Source organism: Pyrus communis, chromosome 17, assembly GCF_041283825.1.
Source record: "Pyrus communis isolate YQ-2024b chromosome 17, ASM4128382v1, whole genome shotgun sequence".
Lineage (NCBI taxonomy): Eukaryota > Viridiplantae > Streptophyta > Magnoliopsida > Rosales > Rosaceae > Pyrus > Pyrus communis.
The window spans coordinates 6,078,090-6,097,576 of record NC_142581.1 but is presented as its reverse complement, the minus strand read 5'-3'; the positions used below and the strand labels follow the sequence as shown (position 1 = coordinate 6,097,576).

Here is a 19,487-nt window from a genome sequence, read left to right as displayed (position 1 = left end):
TAACTTATTCGTGGATTCGTTAAGCAAGTAAACCGGTAGGTTATCCTATGTTAGTATCGTACTTATTTAGAGTGCTCAGTAATAATAGAGTATATATTGTTGCCAGCTACTTTTGTTTCACTAGATTGTGGATTTCGATGTTATTCTAGAGCATTCTATTATGATACTTGGCATGACATACATTCATATTGTCTAGCATTTTTGAGATATATTACGTATATGAGTATATACTTTATTTTCGGGAAACCAATTATTTTTCCATCGGTCTGGATGACTAGAGATTACTTTTGTAAGTATGCAAAGTGGAGTGAGGCAGGCCGTTAATTATGTTGTGAGAGCAAAGAGATTATTATCAAAAGGCTGCCAAGGACACTTATCTCATGTGGTGCAAAAAGATGTCACTTCTAGTAGTGTGGAAGAAGTGGGAGTAGTCCAACATTTACCAGACGTTTTCCCTGAGAATTTACCTGGATGGCCGCCAGTCAAAGATGTAGAGTTCACTATGGATTTGTCTCCAGGTACAAACCATATATTATAGAATGTTGCCTTTTGAACTAAGAGAATTGGAAATTGGTTGATAAAGGTTTTTATTCAACCTAGTACATTACGTTGGGGGAACCCCAGTTTATTGGTGAGAAAGAAAATGGACGTTAAGGCTGTGCTTTGATTATAAGCAGTTGAATCGAGTAACAAGTGAAAACCGTTATCCGTTACCTCACATTGATGGTTGTTTGATCAGCTTCTAGGTGGTTGTATATTTTCTAAGTTTGACTTGAGGTCTGGATATTATTAGTTGAAGATTATCGGTGAGGATGCCCTTATGATAACTTTCAGGATTCGTTAAGGTCATTTCAAGTTTTGGTGATGCCATTCGGAGTGACGAATGCATCTACTACTTTATGAATTTGATGAATGAAGTATTCCAATGATATCCAAATCGATTTGTTATTGTTGCTATTGAAAAGATTGATAAGACTAGAGCAAAGTATGCTAAACATCTTAAATTGGTATTGCAAAGATCGAGGGAACGTCGATTGTATGCTAAGTTTAGCAAATGCCAATGTGGATGAATCAAGTAGCATTTTTGAGATATGTTATATCTGCTTCAGGTATTCAAGTGAATTCATAAAAGGTAGCAGAAATTGAGAATTTAGAACAATCACGAATCGTGATTGGGATTCGGAGTTATCCTAGCTTAGCAAGCTATCATGGACAGTTCGTGAAAGATTTTTCAGTCATTGCTTTGTCATTGACGAGATTGTTGAGAAAAGAGGTTATGTATGAGTGGGAAGGAAATTGTGAGCAAAGGATTCAACAACTGAAGTATTTCCTCACTCATGCACGTATTTTAGTATTCCCAGAGATTAGTGGTAATCATAAATTTTTAGTGATGTTTCTTGAATGGTATTGAATGCATGTTGATGCAAATGTTAGGGTGATTACATACGTTTCACGGCGAAAGGAACCTTATGAAATGAATTACCCTACTGGTGATTTGGAAGTCATGATTACCATTCTTGCTGTGAAGTTATGAAGACATTATATTTGGTAAGAATGCAAGATTTTTACGAATCCAAAAAGTCTCCAATATCCATTACTTGGAAGGATTTTGATATAAGGCAGCGAAAGTGGATTGAATTGTTTAATGAACATGATTGTACGACCAGGGTGATCGTAAAATTGTTCTAGCTGATGCACTTGGTGAAAAGACTGTGGTAAGAGTTAATGTCTGGCACGCTTGCCAAGATTGTCTTCTTGTGGATTGGAAATCAACTGAAGTAAAGTTGAGAATGGAAGATTGAGAAGAAGTTGTAATTGCTAATTTTCAAGTTAAGTCTTTTTAGTAAGGTCGTACTCAAGACTCAAATGGTTAACGAAGAAAATTAAGAATTAACCAAGGCAAAGAAAGAAGGGAAAAAGAAAGATTGCTGAGTTCGAGAATAGGATGGTTATGATTGAACTTGAAGTGATAGTTGATCAATGTACCAAGTTAGTACATTTACTCCAGTGTTGAGTAACAACCACAGTGCAACAATACTTATATGTTTTATGGAGAAGAGATTTGGGTTACGGAACTGCTGAGTTTCTTAAGTATGTTGGTTGCACAGTTTCCAAAGTAACGCCATAAGGACCGTGAAATGTGTCGATTTTTGTTGATTTGTGGAAGAAATACTTCTGGATAGAGAAGATTCGATCACGAAAGAGTTTTGGTAGGCCCTGAAACTATGGGTGAGTCTTCTCAAAGTATTCAAGTGATTAAGTTTAACCTGAGAGTAGCCAGGAATGGCAAAAGAGATTAATAGTTGAACATGTCACTAATCGAGTGTTTAACGTAGATGATCTTATAATTTTGAAGTTTCACTTTAGAAAAGTATGATTCGGCTGGGAAAGGAAAGCAAATTAAGTCCTAAGTACCTCGGACTTTATGTGATCATCGAAGAGTAGGTGAAGTTGCTTGATTTACTTCCAGAGTTTGTAAGAGCATGATGTGTTTCATGATTCAACATTTTTAGAAATTTCATCACGAAAAGAAATAGTGAGATTTGGAAAGGAGACAAAATAAGTCTTAAACACATCAGACCGTTTTTGACCTCTAAAGGAATCGATGAAGTTGCATACAAGTGGTGATGTCTTCAGAATTGGCTAAGGTGCATAATGTATTATATTTCGATGCATTGTCACTAGGTGGCAGATTCGTCACATAGAGTTCCGGTGCAACTGTTGAGAATTAATCCGGATTAAACTGGTTGAGGAACCAAGGACGACTTTGGATTGGAAAAAGAATGTATTGAGAATTAAGACAGTGTAATTGGTAAAGAATTGGTGAAGAAAGCATTCAGTGGAAGAAATTACGTGGGAGAAGGAGAATCGGATGAGAGAGATTTATCCGAAGCTATTGTATGAGTTTAGATGATTAAGTTGGTTGTTGGAATTTCGGGGACGAAATTCTATAAGGAGGGAAGGTTGTCACAACCCGTCCCAGAATTTTAATTCCGAGGACGTGAAGTTATGAAAATGCCCTTAAACGGGACTAAGGGGCGTAAAATATGTTGTAACTTGATGATTTAGGGATTGGGTAGGATCCCACCTCCCTCAAATCTCTCCCTCATTCCCGTGCCTTGTCTCTCTCTCTCTCCTCCCTCACAAATCTCTCATTCTCTGAGAGTTCTCTCTCTCTCTCCTTCGAACTCACACAGACCACCCACAAACCACCCCAAAACTATACCAACGAAGGATCTAAGACCACCATCATACTCCTGAAGACCACACGAACACGATGGTACCAATTTCAGGTGAGTTTCACTTCGGAAAACCTGGATTTCAATTTCACTGTGCGTGTGCACTGTTCATGCACATGTAAAACTTGATGTTTTCTGGGATTTTGAAGCTTGTAGGAAGCTTGGTGAGGTCCTAAGGAAGCTCGGAGTGCTTCGTTTGAAGGATTTGGACGTCGGGATCACGAACTGTAAGTCCGGCCGAATTTTCGTATTTTTGGAAAAGTTTGATTCCGTTGTTTTTAGGCCCTAAAACTAGTCCAACGTGGTAGATTATGATTAGGGCTTCATTTTGGTATAAATTACGTGAAAAATGGACGTAGGAACACGGAGAACGATAAGTTCAAAGTTTGGCCGGAGCTGTCGGGGCTTTTTCCGGCGAAACCACGGCGAGTTAGGGGTCAAGGCAGGTATGGATGTGTTCGTCTCGTCAATACCTTCATTTTGATATATAGTACGTCGAAAATGGTTAAGAAATGAAGAAGTTATGACACTTTGAAATTTACCCAGAAATTCCGGCAAAACACCATCTCCGGCGAAACCAGTCCGGCGACGCGAGGAAGAAGACGCGCGCGTGGGCAGCGCGTGAACAGTGCGCGTGGGGGCGCGTGAGAGCTCCAAATTGAGTTCTGAAAATTGTCACGCGTTCGTGACGTCGTGTAGATCACCGTGGTATATTCATACACCCAAATTGAGCAACGTATGAGAAAGTTATGGACGAATGTTTGGTGTATGTGCGTTAAATAACGTCAATTTGGTTACTTTTTGTATAGGTGAAAATTGTACAGAGGAAGAATGTAACCAAGCTAGGGGAGGTTCATGGACCTATGAGACGTCGATGTGATCAGTGAGTGGGCAGTTATTTTTCAGTATATATATATATACGTATGCTTGACGTATTTCCCAGAAAACGTATTTTAAAAGAAATACGAATTAAATATCCTGTCATATATGCATCATATTTTAATATGTGCATTACCATAATTATGCATACTGTTGCATGGTGCTGAGGAGGCCCAGGTAAGTGCCAGGTAAGTGGTATTCATGTTTGTATGCAATATTAGTAGTTGAGATGTTTAGAGAGCTCATAATCTGCACCCCGGTGTTAGTGCTCCCGCCCAGGGCCAGGGCACAGTCCTTCACGTGATGTTCACCAGCACCACACGCTCGCCTTGGATCCAAGTTAGGTGCAAGCCTTGTCGTACAGACCACATTAGGTGGTTCCGACTCGTAGGTGACCCGCGATTATTCGCACAGTCTTCACGTGATCGTAGCACTAGAGCGTATATATTACACCCAGTCTTGTCGTACAGACCACGTTAGGTGGTTCCGACTCGTGTGCAGATTCAGATATTGAGTTGAGAGTGGAGCTCTATATGCAGCCGTACAGGTCACGTTAGGTGACTCCCGGCTGCCAGATTATATGTTATTGATGTGAATTATGCTTGAGCATTTACATTTATTATGAGATTCTAATGTGGCATATTCTCAAGCATGAATGGCATATTTTGGAGCATGTTTGGCATATTTGTACATACGTATATATGGTTATTTTCTGGGAAATTATACTTGTTTTACGGCGAGGGGTTACAAAGTTTTGAGAAGTGTTTGGATTTGGAAAAGAATTGTTTTACTGACCCACTCAACTTTGTTTTGCGCCCCTCCAGGTTCAAGAATTGCAAAGGTGTGGTGACTACGAGGAAATTCAACGGTGTTCTGACAGAATGGACCAAATAAGGATTCACCTTCGGGTGTTTTATCTTAGAAATTGTATATTTTAAAGCTTCCGAACTGTGCAAATGGTTACGTCACTCTCACGTGACGGCCAGCATACCCTCCTTCGGGACGGGGTGTGTCAAATTAACTTTCCTTTAAACTTTTGTTATAACAAATAAATAGGTTCAACTTTTCTTTATTTTAAGCATTAACAACACTAGTTGTTGTCACTTAGTATCACGATCTAGTAGTATTCTTTTTCGTTTGTAAGTAAGATGTCTTATGTTTGATTTTTACTAAAGGTGATTGCTAGCCCATTATGAGACTTAACCCACCTTTCACCCTTTTAATGTAGATAATACCGTTTGTTCAAATTTGTTTTTGGGAGAATCAAACATAAAACCTCTCACTTATAAATGAAGAGGAATATCACTAAATTGTAGTACTAAAAAACAAACGACACTAGTTTATAGATATTAAAAGAGAAAATATAGGGAAAAAAATTGCATTACATTTACCAGGAGGATATATTTTTGTATAATATAACGTAAATTGTTATTGGATATTTGAAATTTTGAGAATTTGATTTGTAATTTACTTTTAGTTATCGTCTCAATTCAATAAAATTGATCACTTTTCATTTATTTTTTTGGCAACTCGTAAAGTAATGATATTCATACTATATTTTTATACCATATTTTCATACCACCTTAGGTGACACTTAATGTGGATAGTTATATCATTTGAATTAATCAGATTTTTAAATTTAGCTCATTATTTAATAAACTAATAATTAAGAAAAATTAGTTAATTAAATGATGATTATGGTATACGAGATGTCACCTAAGATGATATAAAAATATAGGATAAATAGCATTACTCTAAAATATAACGTTTTTTTTTTTTTTGCAAAATAAAAGGAGAGAACATTTTGGCAATTATGTTTTTCGTCACCAGAAAAAACATCAAAGATGGTTCATATAATTTCAAGGAAAAATCGTACTAAATAATAAATCCAATTGAACTCTGGGGACCAGCAGGCCTGCCAAATTTTCCACGGCTAGGTCCCACAATGAATGTCCACAAATATCTCTTGCCATGTGGATCTGTGCGATTGAATGATTACATCAGAAGCCTTCCTTAAGGCTGTAGACCAATAAAAGCACATTGCAGAAATTTTTGTGTATATGACACTTTTCTATTGTAAAGGGTTGATTTTACCATATACAATAATTAAAATAGTAGATTTTTTTTTTAGAAAAACAATATATTTTTTATTAAAGAAAATAAGAGAGTTCGGTTAAACTACACAATGAACAGCCTAAGTAAATTAGCTTTCTACGAGGTCGAACCTAAAATCTCTTACTTAGACAAACTCCAGTGGTGGGTTAAAAGCCAAATTACCCCCTAAAATTTTTCCCCAAACCCACTCCAACCCAAGGGAAAATTTTGGGCTAAATGCTAAATGCTAAACCAACGCCAAATTCCCCAAAAAATTTAACCCAAAAATCGGAGTGGACTTCACCCAAAATTTAGTCTACATATTTATTTAAAAAAAAATTAATTTAACAAGAAAAATAGCCTAAGTTCATTCTTTAATAATTCAAGGCTAAAATTTTAGGCTAGAACGGTTGGAGCAGAAAAACTGTTTCTAGACTAAAATATTTGGCTTTTAGCCCAACCATTGGAGATGGTCTTACAAATGAAAATGAATATCACCAGATTATAATACTTATTGGATACAATAGTAGATTAAATATATTATACAGTTTTTTAGTATTCTAAACACTCATGTTTAATTAAGTTCGTTAATTTTATTTAATTTATTCAATTTAATAACTAAAAATAACACGTAAAAATCACCTCTCTATACACATAAGTGCTGGACAGCTTCTTCTCTCGGCTAACCTGAACTTTATCGGTCATTGTTAAATGATTTTGTATTATTACTAGTCGGCGTGTTAGTACAACCTTTTTTTTTTTTTTTTTTTTTTTGGAAAATAGTGTAGTAAAACAATTTAGATCGGAGTTTCATGAAAATATCTGTAACTATCATTGTCAGAGTCCTTGCAAAATATTTACCAATCTTTGGACCCCCATCGTCCTTCACACTCATCATCTTTACAAACTTCAGAAATCAAGCTGGTAATTCGTGTTAGTTGGATGTGATAATGTTCATGCCATGTTAAATATAATTTTTACTATTTAAGTAATCACGACAAAAAACTTAATACTAGCTCAAGCTGTTTAATAACCGTATTTTATTGTGATTGATACACAATACATTGTGAGCCATTCGTGTTACACTTGTATTCATTTCAAGCAACAGTCAATCTAAACTCAATAATTACGTATTCAACATAAGTTGTTTATGTACTTGTTGGATGTGCATGTGGTTTTAGAACAATTTGTGTTACATCCACATTTGTGTCAAGTAACAATCAATCTACACTCGCTCATTTCTTATCAATTCGAGAATTTTGTTATAATACTTAAAAAGTACTAAATACTATTAGACATCTAAGTACTAAATATTGTACGAATATTCAAGCCGTGTTATTTTGTTGAGTATAAAATTATCGTCCTGTAATAATTCAAAAGAAGTTCCGTACACACTAAATCCCTCAATAAAAAATTTAGAAAAATATAAGAAAAATTCTTAACAAAAAGGCACGCATCTCAATGACTCAAAAAAAACAAAGGTTTTGTTGCCATCATAGCAAATGGTATAGTGCGATTCTATTGAGCTGGCATTGTCATTACACAAATCAAAAACTAAACAGAAATGTTACAGACTCTCAAACTGACTCAACAAAGGGCTGGTTTGGTATTGCTGTGTTTTGAAAAAAAACTGCTTTTGTTGTGCGGTGAGAATAAACAGCTATGAAATAAAGCAGTAGAGTGTTTGGTAAACTGTTTTGTAAAAGTGATTTTGAAAAAAAAAAGAAAAAAAGAGCAGTATTAGAGTGTTTGGTAAACTTTTATGTAAAACAGATGTGAAAAAAATCGGTTTTTCAAAGCTTGGTTTTGCAGCTTCTTGTTTTTGGCTTTTTTTTCATCCAAAACTGTGAAAAAAAGCTGAAGCTGAGTGTTTACCAAACACAAAAACAGCTCCCAGCTTTTTTTTATAGCAGTTTTTTTCAGAATCACCTCAGTACCAAACCAGGTCATAGACTATCTGATATATTACTATTTAAAGTTAATTTCAATGTCAATATTATAAAAGAGTAATGTTAAAGAGATTAAATTTGAAAAAAAAAATATTTCAAAACTTAAGGACATAGAAGTTAATAATTGATTGATTACTTAAACGTTGATAAACAAGTTTATTTTTATTAATGATATATCATTTAGGTTATAAATTTAGTTTTTATTATAAAATATTATTTAAAAAAATATAAAATAACAAAACACCTATGTAAAGTTTTACTTTTGAAAGAATCCAAAACAAAAAACAAAGATAAAGTGAAAAAAAAACCATTCTCACAATTTTTCCCCAATTCCCCATTCCCCAGCTTTTCTTCCAATACCACCAAGGGGATGCTTCACTCACAGCTGGCCTGGCCAGTGAACCAGCTGGCCTGTACCATACTTTTGGGCAGGGACATGTCCTACACTGTAAGGCACTAGTGCCCCTCCACAGCTTCACAGCGTTAGCCAGCTAATAAGTGGGGAACCCACACAGGCCAGATTAACGGCTACATTTTTAATCCTTTTGGCTCTGTCCACTCCATGCATTTATCGAAATTTGAAATCCTACGTGGTGGCTGATGTGGTGTTTGAGCCGGTGACGTGGATCGTGAGTAGCTGTTGAGAGAAGTGGCTTTTGAAAGAAGCCGAATTAAAATTGGGCTATAAAAGCCATTGTCTTTGGTTTGTGTCTCCACAGACTCAGAGCAGTTCAGTGAAGAAGAGGCTCCAATCTCTCTCTCTCTCTCTCTCTCTCTCTCTTCTCACACTCTTCACACTCTTCTTCTGTTCCAGTCTCTTCTTCTTGTGCTTCAATGGCTGTTTCAGCTTTTGGAATAATGGCTTTTCCTCTGAGTGTTTTTGTGAGTCTTACATTGCTGGGTTTGGTCAGCTCAGTAAAATTTGATGACCTTTTCCAGCCAACCTGGGCTCTCGATCACTTCACCTATGAGGGAGAGCAAGTTCACATGAAACTCGACAACTTTTCCGGTATTTAAAAAATCTCCCACATAAAAACAACCAATAAATTACCAAAAATGTTTTCTTTTCAGTTCTTGAAGCAATTACGTTCTGATTTTTTCACACCAAGGAAAATAGCTCTGTTTTTTCGCACCCTCAACGAAATCGTTAATTTTCTTGTTAAAAATACTTTCTTTGCTGCGGAAACACTGACATACAACCCTCGAGTCACCGCCGCGTCCTGCGTCGATATCAATAATACAATGGTCCTCGTTTTAACTTTCGCGCGTAACATTGTATTATTGATCTGCGACGCCGGACGTGGTAGGAGCGTCTGGAAGCCTTTCATTTCATTGACTAATGACATGCTGGGTTTAAAATTTGGGTGCTGGGTTTTCAATTTAAGAACTTTATGGGTGTTTAAATCATAGACCTCTTGCTGGGTCTAATATATTGCTGGGTGTTAAATTTCAGGAGCTGGGTTTCAATCCAAGAACAAGTACTTGTTTGGAAAAGTGAGCATTCAGATTAAGCTCATCGAGGGTGACTCTGCCGGAACTGTCACTGCTTTCTATGTAAGTAAAAATCCCAAGTGTTATTTTTTAGGAATAATTAGAAAATATTTATTTCTTACCTACTTCCCCTGTTTTCCTCGTGAAAATTCTGTACTTTTCCCCATTGATCTGCATTCATTATTTTTTTGTTTCTATCTATATTTAGTAATTAATTTAAATAAATTTAATTAATCCCAGTAAATAATATACTCTGATCGCTCAGTAATTTTATATCTTTATGGTCCCAGCTAACATCTATCAGTTTCTGACACTGATATTTTATTCCATTTATCTGATTAGATGTCATCGGACGGTCCACAACACGATGAGTTCGACTTCGAGTTTCTGGGGAATACTACAGGGGAACCTTATTCAGTGCAGACCAACATATATGTCAATGGTGTGGGAAACAGAGAGCAAAGGTTGAACCTTTGGTTCGATCCCACCACGGAATTCCACTCCTACTCCATCTTCTGGAATCAGCGCCAAGTAGTGTAAGCGTTCTCAACTTCTTGATTACGAATTAGTAAACAGGACATTAATCGTAAACATAGCAAAACAAAAAGATAGTGTCACGAAATCAGCGTGTGTTGGTCTGTGGGCCACTCTGCATAAATTATATAAAAGTTGGAAAGAAAAACAAAAGCCAAGCCATGAAAAATGGGGAACGAATCTTGCATGATGCATGTAGGGACAGAAGTATTCTTCTGCTCTGTTTTTCTGTCATTGGCATTTTTGCATGACATAACTTATGTACAATCGGGACGCCGAGTAAGACGGTCTCCCAATCTAATCAAACATTGTCATTTGTGCTAACCTACTTATATAATAATATTTAATTAGTATGAGATACCATTAATCAATCAAGCATTGTTGCTTGTTTTATTAGTTTAGGATACTGGGACAATAAAATTATAGTTCTACTTGACCCCAGTAGAAACAAGAAAATAAAATATAAAGTGTCTTCGATGCTTCGTAGAACTTAGTGTTACGGTTATAATATTCTTCTGAAAGTTCTCATCTTTGATGTTCCCAAAAGAAACCCATTATATTAAAACAAAAAGAAAGGACCAATAAGCAAAATTATATGTGGGATTTGCATAAGTGGTTGACAATAGACATTGGCTTATATTATATTCTTCATCAATTATTAACATTTTTTGTTTGTTTTTATTTTTGTCAGGTTCCTAGTGGATGAGACGCCCATTAGAGTCCACACCAACATGGAGAACAAGGGGGTGCCCTTCCCCAAGGACCAAGCCATGGGTGTCTACAGTTCAATTTGGAATGCAGATGACTGGGCCACACAGGGTGGTAGGGTCAAGACAGATTGGTCCCATGCACCCTTCGTCGCAACCTACAAGGGCTTTGACATCAATGCCTGTGAGTGCCCAGTTTCTTTTGCAGCCGCAGATAAGGCAAAGAAGTGCAGCAGCAGTGGTGACCAGAAGTACTGGTGGGATGAGCCTACTTTGTCCGAGCTCAATCTCCACCAGAACCACCAGCTCGTGTGGGTTAAGGCTCACCACATGGTCTATGACTACTGCACCGATTCCGCTAGGTTTCCGGTGACTCCACTTGAGTGCGTGCACCACCGCCACTAGTTGATGGTGCGAGCAATAACAATCGAGAACGAGAAGGCGAAAGAAAGAAACATTGTATAAAAGAAATCAAGAAGGGGGTTAAAGAGCTATATATAAACATGTGCTCCATGTTTTGTTCAATTTATTTTTTCTTGTTTCTTTTGCTCGTGTAGCTTTCGGGTTGTATGGTAATTTTAATGTGAAATATGAAGTTCTCTTTTTCAAACTCTTTGGGGGATTTTGTCCAATTTTGCCGACTTGCTACTACCAAAAATTGTACAATTATGGTATAGGTTGCATGCTTTCACTGTGGATTAGGTCACGGGAAAAACAATCGTATGAAAGAAATGGTGAACCCCAACTTTTGATCATTTTTGTATGGGGGTAAGATGTAAGTTCAAAACAACTCGGGTATAGCTCGGCTTATTAAGAGTATTCATCTTAACTTACTACATGAGCAAAAGTAGTGGAGTAGCTCGATTGGTTAAGAATATTTACTCTTACAACTAAAATTATTACGTAGGATTCTCCCTCCTTCAATGTCGTTTTTTATAAAAATTTTGCGTACATTTCAAATTGTAATGCCTTTTTAGCCAAAATGGTTCTTGAAATTGGCATAGCATCTCACTTTGGTCCTTGAAATTTAAAATCGAGAAAAGTGATCTATGAGTTTGTCTACCGTCAATCATTTTAGATCTTGTATAAAAAATCTCTGTTAAATAAAGATAAAATGACAAAAATTTAGATTTTTATTTAATATAAATTTTTACGGAATAACCAAAATAATTGACGGTGAATAAACTCATAGATCATTTCTATCGATTTCAAATGTCAATGATCATTTGGACAAAAAAATCAATCGTAAGTAGATTGTATCTTCCAGGATTGGATTTTTACCAAAAAAAAGGAGGATTGGACCACCGGGTACTAAATAATTGTAGTCCATGATTAAAGTGAAGTAACAAGGAGCCAAAGTGACTGGCCATAAGTGTTTGTGATTCAAATTTTTGAGTCACGGACTTCAAATCACTTTCCTTGTAAAAGAGGAATGTGGGAACAAAGTCTTTGTTGGTAGTTGTTACCTTGTATTTTTAACACTGATATGACATTACTTGACATTGTCTTAGACAACACAAGAGTTTGAGTCTTTGAGAGGAAGAAATCAAAGAAATATAACAATAATACACTTTGAAAGTTTCTCTTTCTGCTTTTCTCGAGTTATTTCTCGTTCTAATGTAGTGTAGATTGTCGTTTGCATAAAAAAAAAACGGTTATGTTGCGTTCTTGCTAATATTGTTAAGAGTATTTTAGTTAAAATAGTTTTTGAAATTAGCATAACTTCTTATTTGGCTTCTGAGATTGGCATAACCTCAATTTAATAAACAATAATACCAAATGATTTGACAAAATCTGTGTGTATATTTGTTATTTTAGTCTTATTTAATGGATTTTCACGGAATGACCAAAATGATTGACGATGAACAAACTCATGAACCACTTCTATCGATTTCAAATTTCAAAACTAAAATAATGAGTTATGTTAATATCAAAGATCACTCTGATACCATTTTAACTAAAAAGCTTATTGTTGAGCCAAGGCTTACTTATAGCCCCTGCGACAAACATGTGAAAGACCCTATAGTGATTAAAACTTAGCATTATATGCATGATTGAGTTAATAAAATAGCTTTTTTTAGTTAATTTTATGGATCATAAAGGTTCCTTTTTTTGGGTAATCAAATCTTCAATTAGGTGTTTCACTACAGTCCAAAACCGAGTGTAATTTGGGATAACTTTACTGCTTTTGTGCTAATGATTTTTGGACATAATTCAAAGGACTAAGGTCCCCCATATAAGAAAGGATAAGAAGGGGGATGTGGAAGGAGGTGGTATTTCTCCAATCACATTGAATTAATCTGGGGCATTGTAAATAATGGAAGAGGACACTAACAAGAATTAAAAGATAAAAATAAATAAAAATGTGTCATTTAGTATTACTGTCTGATGATATTCCTCTTCATTTGTAAGTGAGAGGTCTTAGGTTTGAATCTCATGAATGACGAATTCGATACCAAATTAAGTTGCCCATTGTGTGGCTTAGTCAAACTCCCCTTCCCCTTAGTATAAAAATATATCATTGTACTTAGAAAAAATTGTGCAGAAGGAGAAAATAGTGCGCAAAATTATCTTGCATAATATAAAGCCTGAAATAAAAGAAAATTGGTTAAGATGGTTTGGACACGTGAACAGAGTACTTACAAATACTCTAGTTAGAAGATGTGATTATAAGACAAAGGCTCGGGATAAAAAGGTAGAGGAAGACCAACATACAGTACTTGGAGCTAATGGAAGACTTGGCACAAAACCGAGCACAATGACGTTCTAAAATTCATAAAACCTCATTCCTAGTAGAATAAGGCTTTTTTATTGTTGTAAAAAAGCGTAAAAGCTAAATGAAGCCATATTATTATAACAAACTAAATGACTCACCTAAGGTCCCTCTTCAACTTAAAGTAATGCTTAAGAGTTAAGATCATATAAAATTATAGCTCTGAACCCGAACGAAAATGACGGATTGTCTATAAAGTGTCAATAATGTTAGTAAATAATATATCAAAATGCTATCAACTCATTATCGAACAAAATTAAATTTTTCAAAAGACGAACGTCATACACTGAGACTTACAAGCTCATGACAAAGACCGCTCAGCTCTAGTGCTATGAAGAGATGGAGCTACCACTCATTTAAGAAGTATAAGATAAGGTGGATGATCAATAGTAAAGGCAATAATTATATGTGTTGTGTGAGTAAACACATAAGGTCCCATCCCATTGATGCCCACCGAATATTAAAGACTGGAAAAAGGGTTGATCGATCATTGAGTACAAGATACAAGTGAAAGCATCAGAATATCCACAGAAAGACAATGATGGCATCGAATTTGGAGTTCATTGTATATGAAGTGATCAAAGTGGGAGACAAAGCTAAATGTAAGATGACCTAAAAGCGATATTATGCATTTGTTGAACAGAAAAATGAACTGTATATTATATGTAAAGGAGAAAATTAGATGCTTTTAGAGAATATCATAGATTTAACTATGGATGGTTCAATGGTTGGGGACGAATTTTAAGTCTGTATTCCACACAGCAAATACATGGTTCGATTCTTGACGTGTGTGAATCCTATGATGGCGGGCAGAGGGAGGCCGAAATGCCTTTGTGTGAGTTTTCCTAACCCCTGATAAAGTAGACTACCGTGACAAAATCAGTAGTTGGTCTCTATTTAAAAAATAAATAAAAAAATAAAAAAAAAAGAATATCATAGATTTAATTACAAAGAGCCTAACAAAAATGTATGAAAATATTTCATCTTAAGTACATGTATTAGTAACATGAGGTGGCGATTGTATAATGGTCACGAATCAAATCCAAGCTTTACATGGTTAGCCATTTTTATTTTTGGAATGGAATAGTGACTATTTTGAATACATGTGATATTGTCTACATTAAAGGCAGGGGAGTAGAGTAAGTCTTACAATGGGTTAGCCAACAATAATTTGGTTTGAATTCACCTTTGATAAGAATCGAATTTGTCTTTCACTTACAAATGAAGAGGATTACTAATCATAGGAAACTATCCAAACTACGAGTGTCATGTCAATAAATTAGGATGTAGGATGATTATGAGAATAGAGATCTTAGACACCATATTTAGATTGACACTCTATTGATTTGGAAAGAACAATGATTTTCACTCATGTTTTTTTCCTTCTGTACTCTAAGAGTCTAAGGCATTGTTTTTATCTCTGGATTTTACTTTGATTTATTTAATAGCATTAAAGAGGAGAGAAAATTGGTGTGCAAAAATCATTCCCAAAAAGAATAACAAAATTAAAAATTTTAACTAAAAAACAAAAGGATACTAAATAGACAATCAATCGTGTATGAACCATGGTTTAGTGCCCTTATCCCTCGAGTTATGTTTTGACTTGAAGGTTTATAAGTAGTTCATATTGTATATATTTTTTGCAATAAACAAGAAATACCAGAAGTGACAGGCTGAAAATGCTTATAGTTTTTTAGAGTGCTTAGAAATACGATATCTCTATGACTCGGAGAGCGGCGTGGCTAATGTGTTAGCAAACTGATTATTTGGTGTGAAATACATTTTTAGGGGTGCATAACGTTCGTAATTTAAAAAATATCTCTTGCATATGCGTACGTGCAGAGACATTGGTGATACAATATAAACTTTCATTTAGGTTTTGAGCCCAAAATTATTAGGTTCATGGGCTCTCTTTCATTCCACACTTGACAATATTTGGGCCGGAACTAGTGTCTAAAATTCAAATAATGAGAAAAATCCCAAGATTAAAAAAAAAAGGAGCTCCAAAATTTACAAATCCATCTGGGGGCAAAACTGAGGCGTTTAGGGCTTATTTGGTTTTTTCCCTTGTCATTTTGTGCTGTGTCAGTTGTGAGCCTTGAACCTCAAACTCTCTTTCCATGGAGCATTGACCATTTTTCTCTTCCAAGCTCTGCTGCCCCCTCTTCAGATACCAGCCTCAATTCTTAAAGGGGGTTCCGGAACAAAAACAAGGTAACAGTTTCAATTTTTTTTTAAATCAAATTTTGCTGAGATCTGTGCTAGTTTAAAAATTATTTGACAGATTTTATTTTTCATCCATAATTTTAGATTTTTGGTATATAAATTTTTTAAGTTGCCAAGTTGAGGCTGTAGGAAGGGTAATGTTCATCTTAGTTTTGGGTAATGTTCATCTTAATTTTAAATTTTTATAATTTTCGATAGAGCTATATGACAATGTTCATCTTAGTTAAATTTTGTTATTTATTTATTTTTTTAATTGGAAAGGTAATGTAAATTACAGTGGAAAATCTTAGTTGATTAATTGCTTGGTTTGAATGGTTTGTGCGGGAAAATTGAAGAGAAATTCATGTGGTTTTTTGGAAATTTGGAATCGTATCGCTGAAAAAGTCAACCTTTTGATTGACTGTTTGTATGTTTGTGTCGTGCCTTTCGTGCATTCGAAAATTAAGAAGTTGGAGGTAATTTTCGTGATTAAGAATCTATTGTTTTGAGGGTGAGCCTTGGCGCAACGGAAAGGTTGTTCCCTTGTGATTAAAAGTTCAGGGATTCCAGCCGTGAAAACAGTCTCTTTGCAAAGCAAGGGTAAGGCTGCACACAATAGGCATTCCTCCCCCGACCGTCGCAAAGCGAGGAGCCTTGTTGGCTTAAGGTCACCCTTTTAAGAATCTATTGTTTTGTCCAATGATAAAGTTGTTGGGGGTGTGTAGTCTAGTGTCTAGCTTAAAAAGTGCATTTTCTCGATAAGTTGATGGCAGCTGCTAATTTGAAAATGTGTTAGGTTAGTACCGTATCCAATTTCTCCATGCTTAATCATGCTTTTTAGAGGTTAAAAATCTTAATCTTTCGAAGGTAGCGAAATCATCTGCGTTTTCTACCTTAGAAAGACAACTCCTTTTGTGATAGCCCTTCACTCCGGAGGGAGCTACAAGAGGTCGCCGTCTAGGAGCTGCATTTCTGTTAGTTTCAGTGTACACTGAATCAGTACTAGAAGGAATTGTAGTTGCATTGCGCCCATATATTGGTTTGATCGGGTATTGGGTGTGTGGTGCATGGAGTTGAAGCAAGCAGTTTACCAGTGATTAAGTATTGCTTTGGTAATAAAGGTCATTTCTAAAGACAAAGTCCTCTTTGTATTGGCAGGTTACTCATCATTATTTTTCCTGTTGTTCAATACAATTTGAACTGCATGCCCAAGTTTGTCAAGATTGATACAAGACGGGATGGACCTAATCCTGTGGCCGAGACTCTTGCGAAGTGGAAAGAGTACAACGACCATTTGGATTCATGCAATGATGAGGGTGGACCGTTCCGTAGAGTACCAGCCAAGGGATCAAAGAAGGGATGTATGAAGGGTAAGGGAGGACCTGAGAACTCTCGCTGTAACTACAGAGGTGTTAGACAGAGGACATGGGGCAAGTGGGTTGCAGAGATCCGGACACCCAACAGGGGAAGTAGGCTCTGGCTAGGCACTTTTCCAACTGCCATTGAAGCTGCTCTTGCTTATGATGAAGCGGCAAGGGCCGTGTATTGTTCTGCTGCCCGGCTTAACTTCCCTAATATCTCAATTTCCACTTTATCAAAGGATTCTTCATCGACAAAAACTCTGTCCTCCCTTCCTTTGTTAGCATCATCTGCAGGTTCAGAATCCTCAGCAAGATCAGACCACTCGGGGGATTGTGCTGATCAGGATGAGGATCAGGTGAATGGTCTTTCATCTAATGTAGAGAATGATGATACGACGAATGTAGATCAAACAAATGAGGATCGAGATGATGAATGAAGAGTCGGTCTTTGATCTTCTTGGGCATAATGTACATATTCAGCATACATGCACGGTGATTGTGGGAGATGAGCAATTTTTTATTTTATCAGTCGAAGTACACTTGGGTTGGATGAAGTTTTCATTCGTTCCAATCTGTTGTCTTTTGATTTTATAAAGCGATTTAAGATCTTCGTCCTTCAGGTTTTGACACATTCGTATAAGCATGGGGCATGCCATGGGCATTGGTGGTTCCCGACCGTTAATGAGTTTATTGTAGGCTCTACATCTATCAATTAGGGTTTAGGGTCTATAATTGTAAAAATCCTCGAAAAAATTATCACTAAGCGCCCCGTTTTAAAAATTATCACTAGCACTGCCAAATCAGGTACTTTTGGTGGAAGCAATTTTGAGTGCTTTTACGAGTCTGGAACCTTTTCAACTTTTTTTCATGTGATTGACATAAGCGTTTTTGGTTTTCTGAAAGAGCTTTTGGTTATCTAACACAGTTCTAAACAAACGTGTAGTCCAAGACTCATCCTATCAGGCTCTACTCCCGGCACATGGATGGGGTGCGTATGTTGTTCAGCTTCACTTGCGAGGAGGCTCGAGAACGTATCCAGTGATTTCTGACTGAGCATCCGGATCCCAATAACGAAAATATGGTCGGATATTATAAGAAGAAGTGCTGGCCAAGAGAATGACGGTATCCAAGCTCTTGGAGGTGTTGAGGCAATGCACTGCATTCTGCCGACTCATTCTGATCTTTCGTGCACTGCATGTGAAACATACAAAAAGCATGAAGCACGACATCGAGCTTGGCATGCCGATGGAGCACTATCTCCGATTCACCAGGACCACCGCTCGATCCATTTCCTGGAGTTCTGCAACATGAAGCATTGAAGCATGAAGTATCTTAAGCCGTCAGAATTTGGATAAGGTAGTCGTCGCCAATGCTATTAGGCCAAAGACATGGTTTGCTATTGACATTATGGGCACAAACATGCCGACAAATGTGTTGCATCTATCAAGCCAGGCAAACATGGGATTCGAATTTAAGGGCAGGATTAGCATACCTCAACTGAAAAACCAAGGCCACAGGTATCCCCAACTAACCTAATTATGCACTCAAGTCTTGACCTTAGGAAGAACCTATGTGATAGTTGCAACTTACCAGTCCTACACATGGCCACTATAGGACCACAAAGCTCCCTTAAACATTACAATCAAATAATACATGTCATTATTATCATATCTTATGTATCGTTGTAGTTCAAGATGGCAAATTCACATAAATAATCCTTCTTAAGGTCTCATAAAGTTATGAGTGAACGTGATAAAAGATCGATGTACCTAAACTCGATATATCTTGATCACATATTAGAATTTTTTGTGGGTATAAATTGAAGAAGTTATTTTGTGCAACAATTCATTCGTATGGGATATCACACTCAGACTTGTAAAACTAATGTGGAGCTGGATGAAACCAACTACAATTGCTTGTGCTTTTCAGAAAGTGTGCTTTAGGGAGAAAAATGACGACTTTTGAGTTTTAAAGTGCAAAGTGAAATCAAAATCGAGTTCCAAGAGTCAAAGTGAGATCAAAATGGAGTGAACTTGACAGAAAAAGCATAAACATGGTAAAGTGGAGCGAATATTGAGTTGCAGTAAGTAAAGTGATGACTTTTACGTTACAAAAAACAAAATGAGATCAAAGTCGAGTTCCAACAGTGTAACTAAAAATAAACCTAACATTAATTATGGTAGTTCCAAGTGGAAACCATGTCCACTCAATCCGGCTAAATTGTCATTGGGAGGGGATGACGCCATCCTGGTTAA

At 36.4% G+C, this 19,487-nt stretch overlaps 2 protein-coding genes across 2 annotated transcripts; both read left to right on the top strand.

Moving 5' to 3' along the window:
• Positions 1–8,870: 8,870 nt before the first annotated feature.
• On the top strand, positions 8,871–11,503 carry LOC137707621 (xyloglucan endotransglucosylase protein 6). Its single transcript, XM_068446532.2, has 4 exons — positions 8,871–9,170; positions 9,615–9,715; positions 9,995–10,188; positions 10,878–11,503. The coding sequence occupies exons 1-4, from the start codon at positions 8,996–8,998 to the stop codon at positions 11,296–11,298; spliced, it is 891 nt and encodes a 296-aa protein (XP_068302633.2). The 5' UTR covers positions 8,871–8,995; the 3' UTR covers positions 11,299–11,503.
• A 4,236-nt stretch (positions 11,504–15,739) lies between these two features.
• Positions 15,740–17,847, top strand: LOC137708662 (putative dehydration-responsive element-binding protein 2H). Its single transcript, XM_068447784.2, has 2 exons — positions 15,740–15,880; positions 17,030–17,847. Exon 2 carries the CDS (start codon positions 17,076–17,078, stop codon positions 17,667–17,669), a length of 594 nt encoding a protein of 197 aa, XP_068303885.2. The 5' UTR covers positions 15,740–15,880; positions 17,030–17,075; the 3' UTR covers positions 17,670–17,847.
• The last annotated feature ends 1,640 nt before the right edge of the window (positions 17,848–19,487 follow it).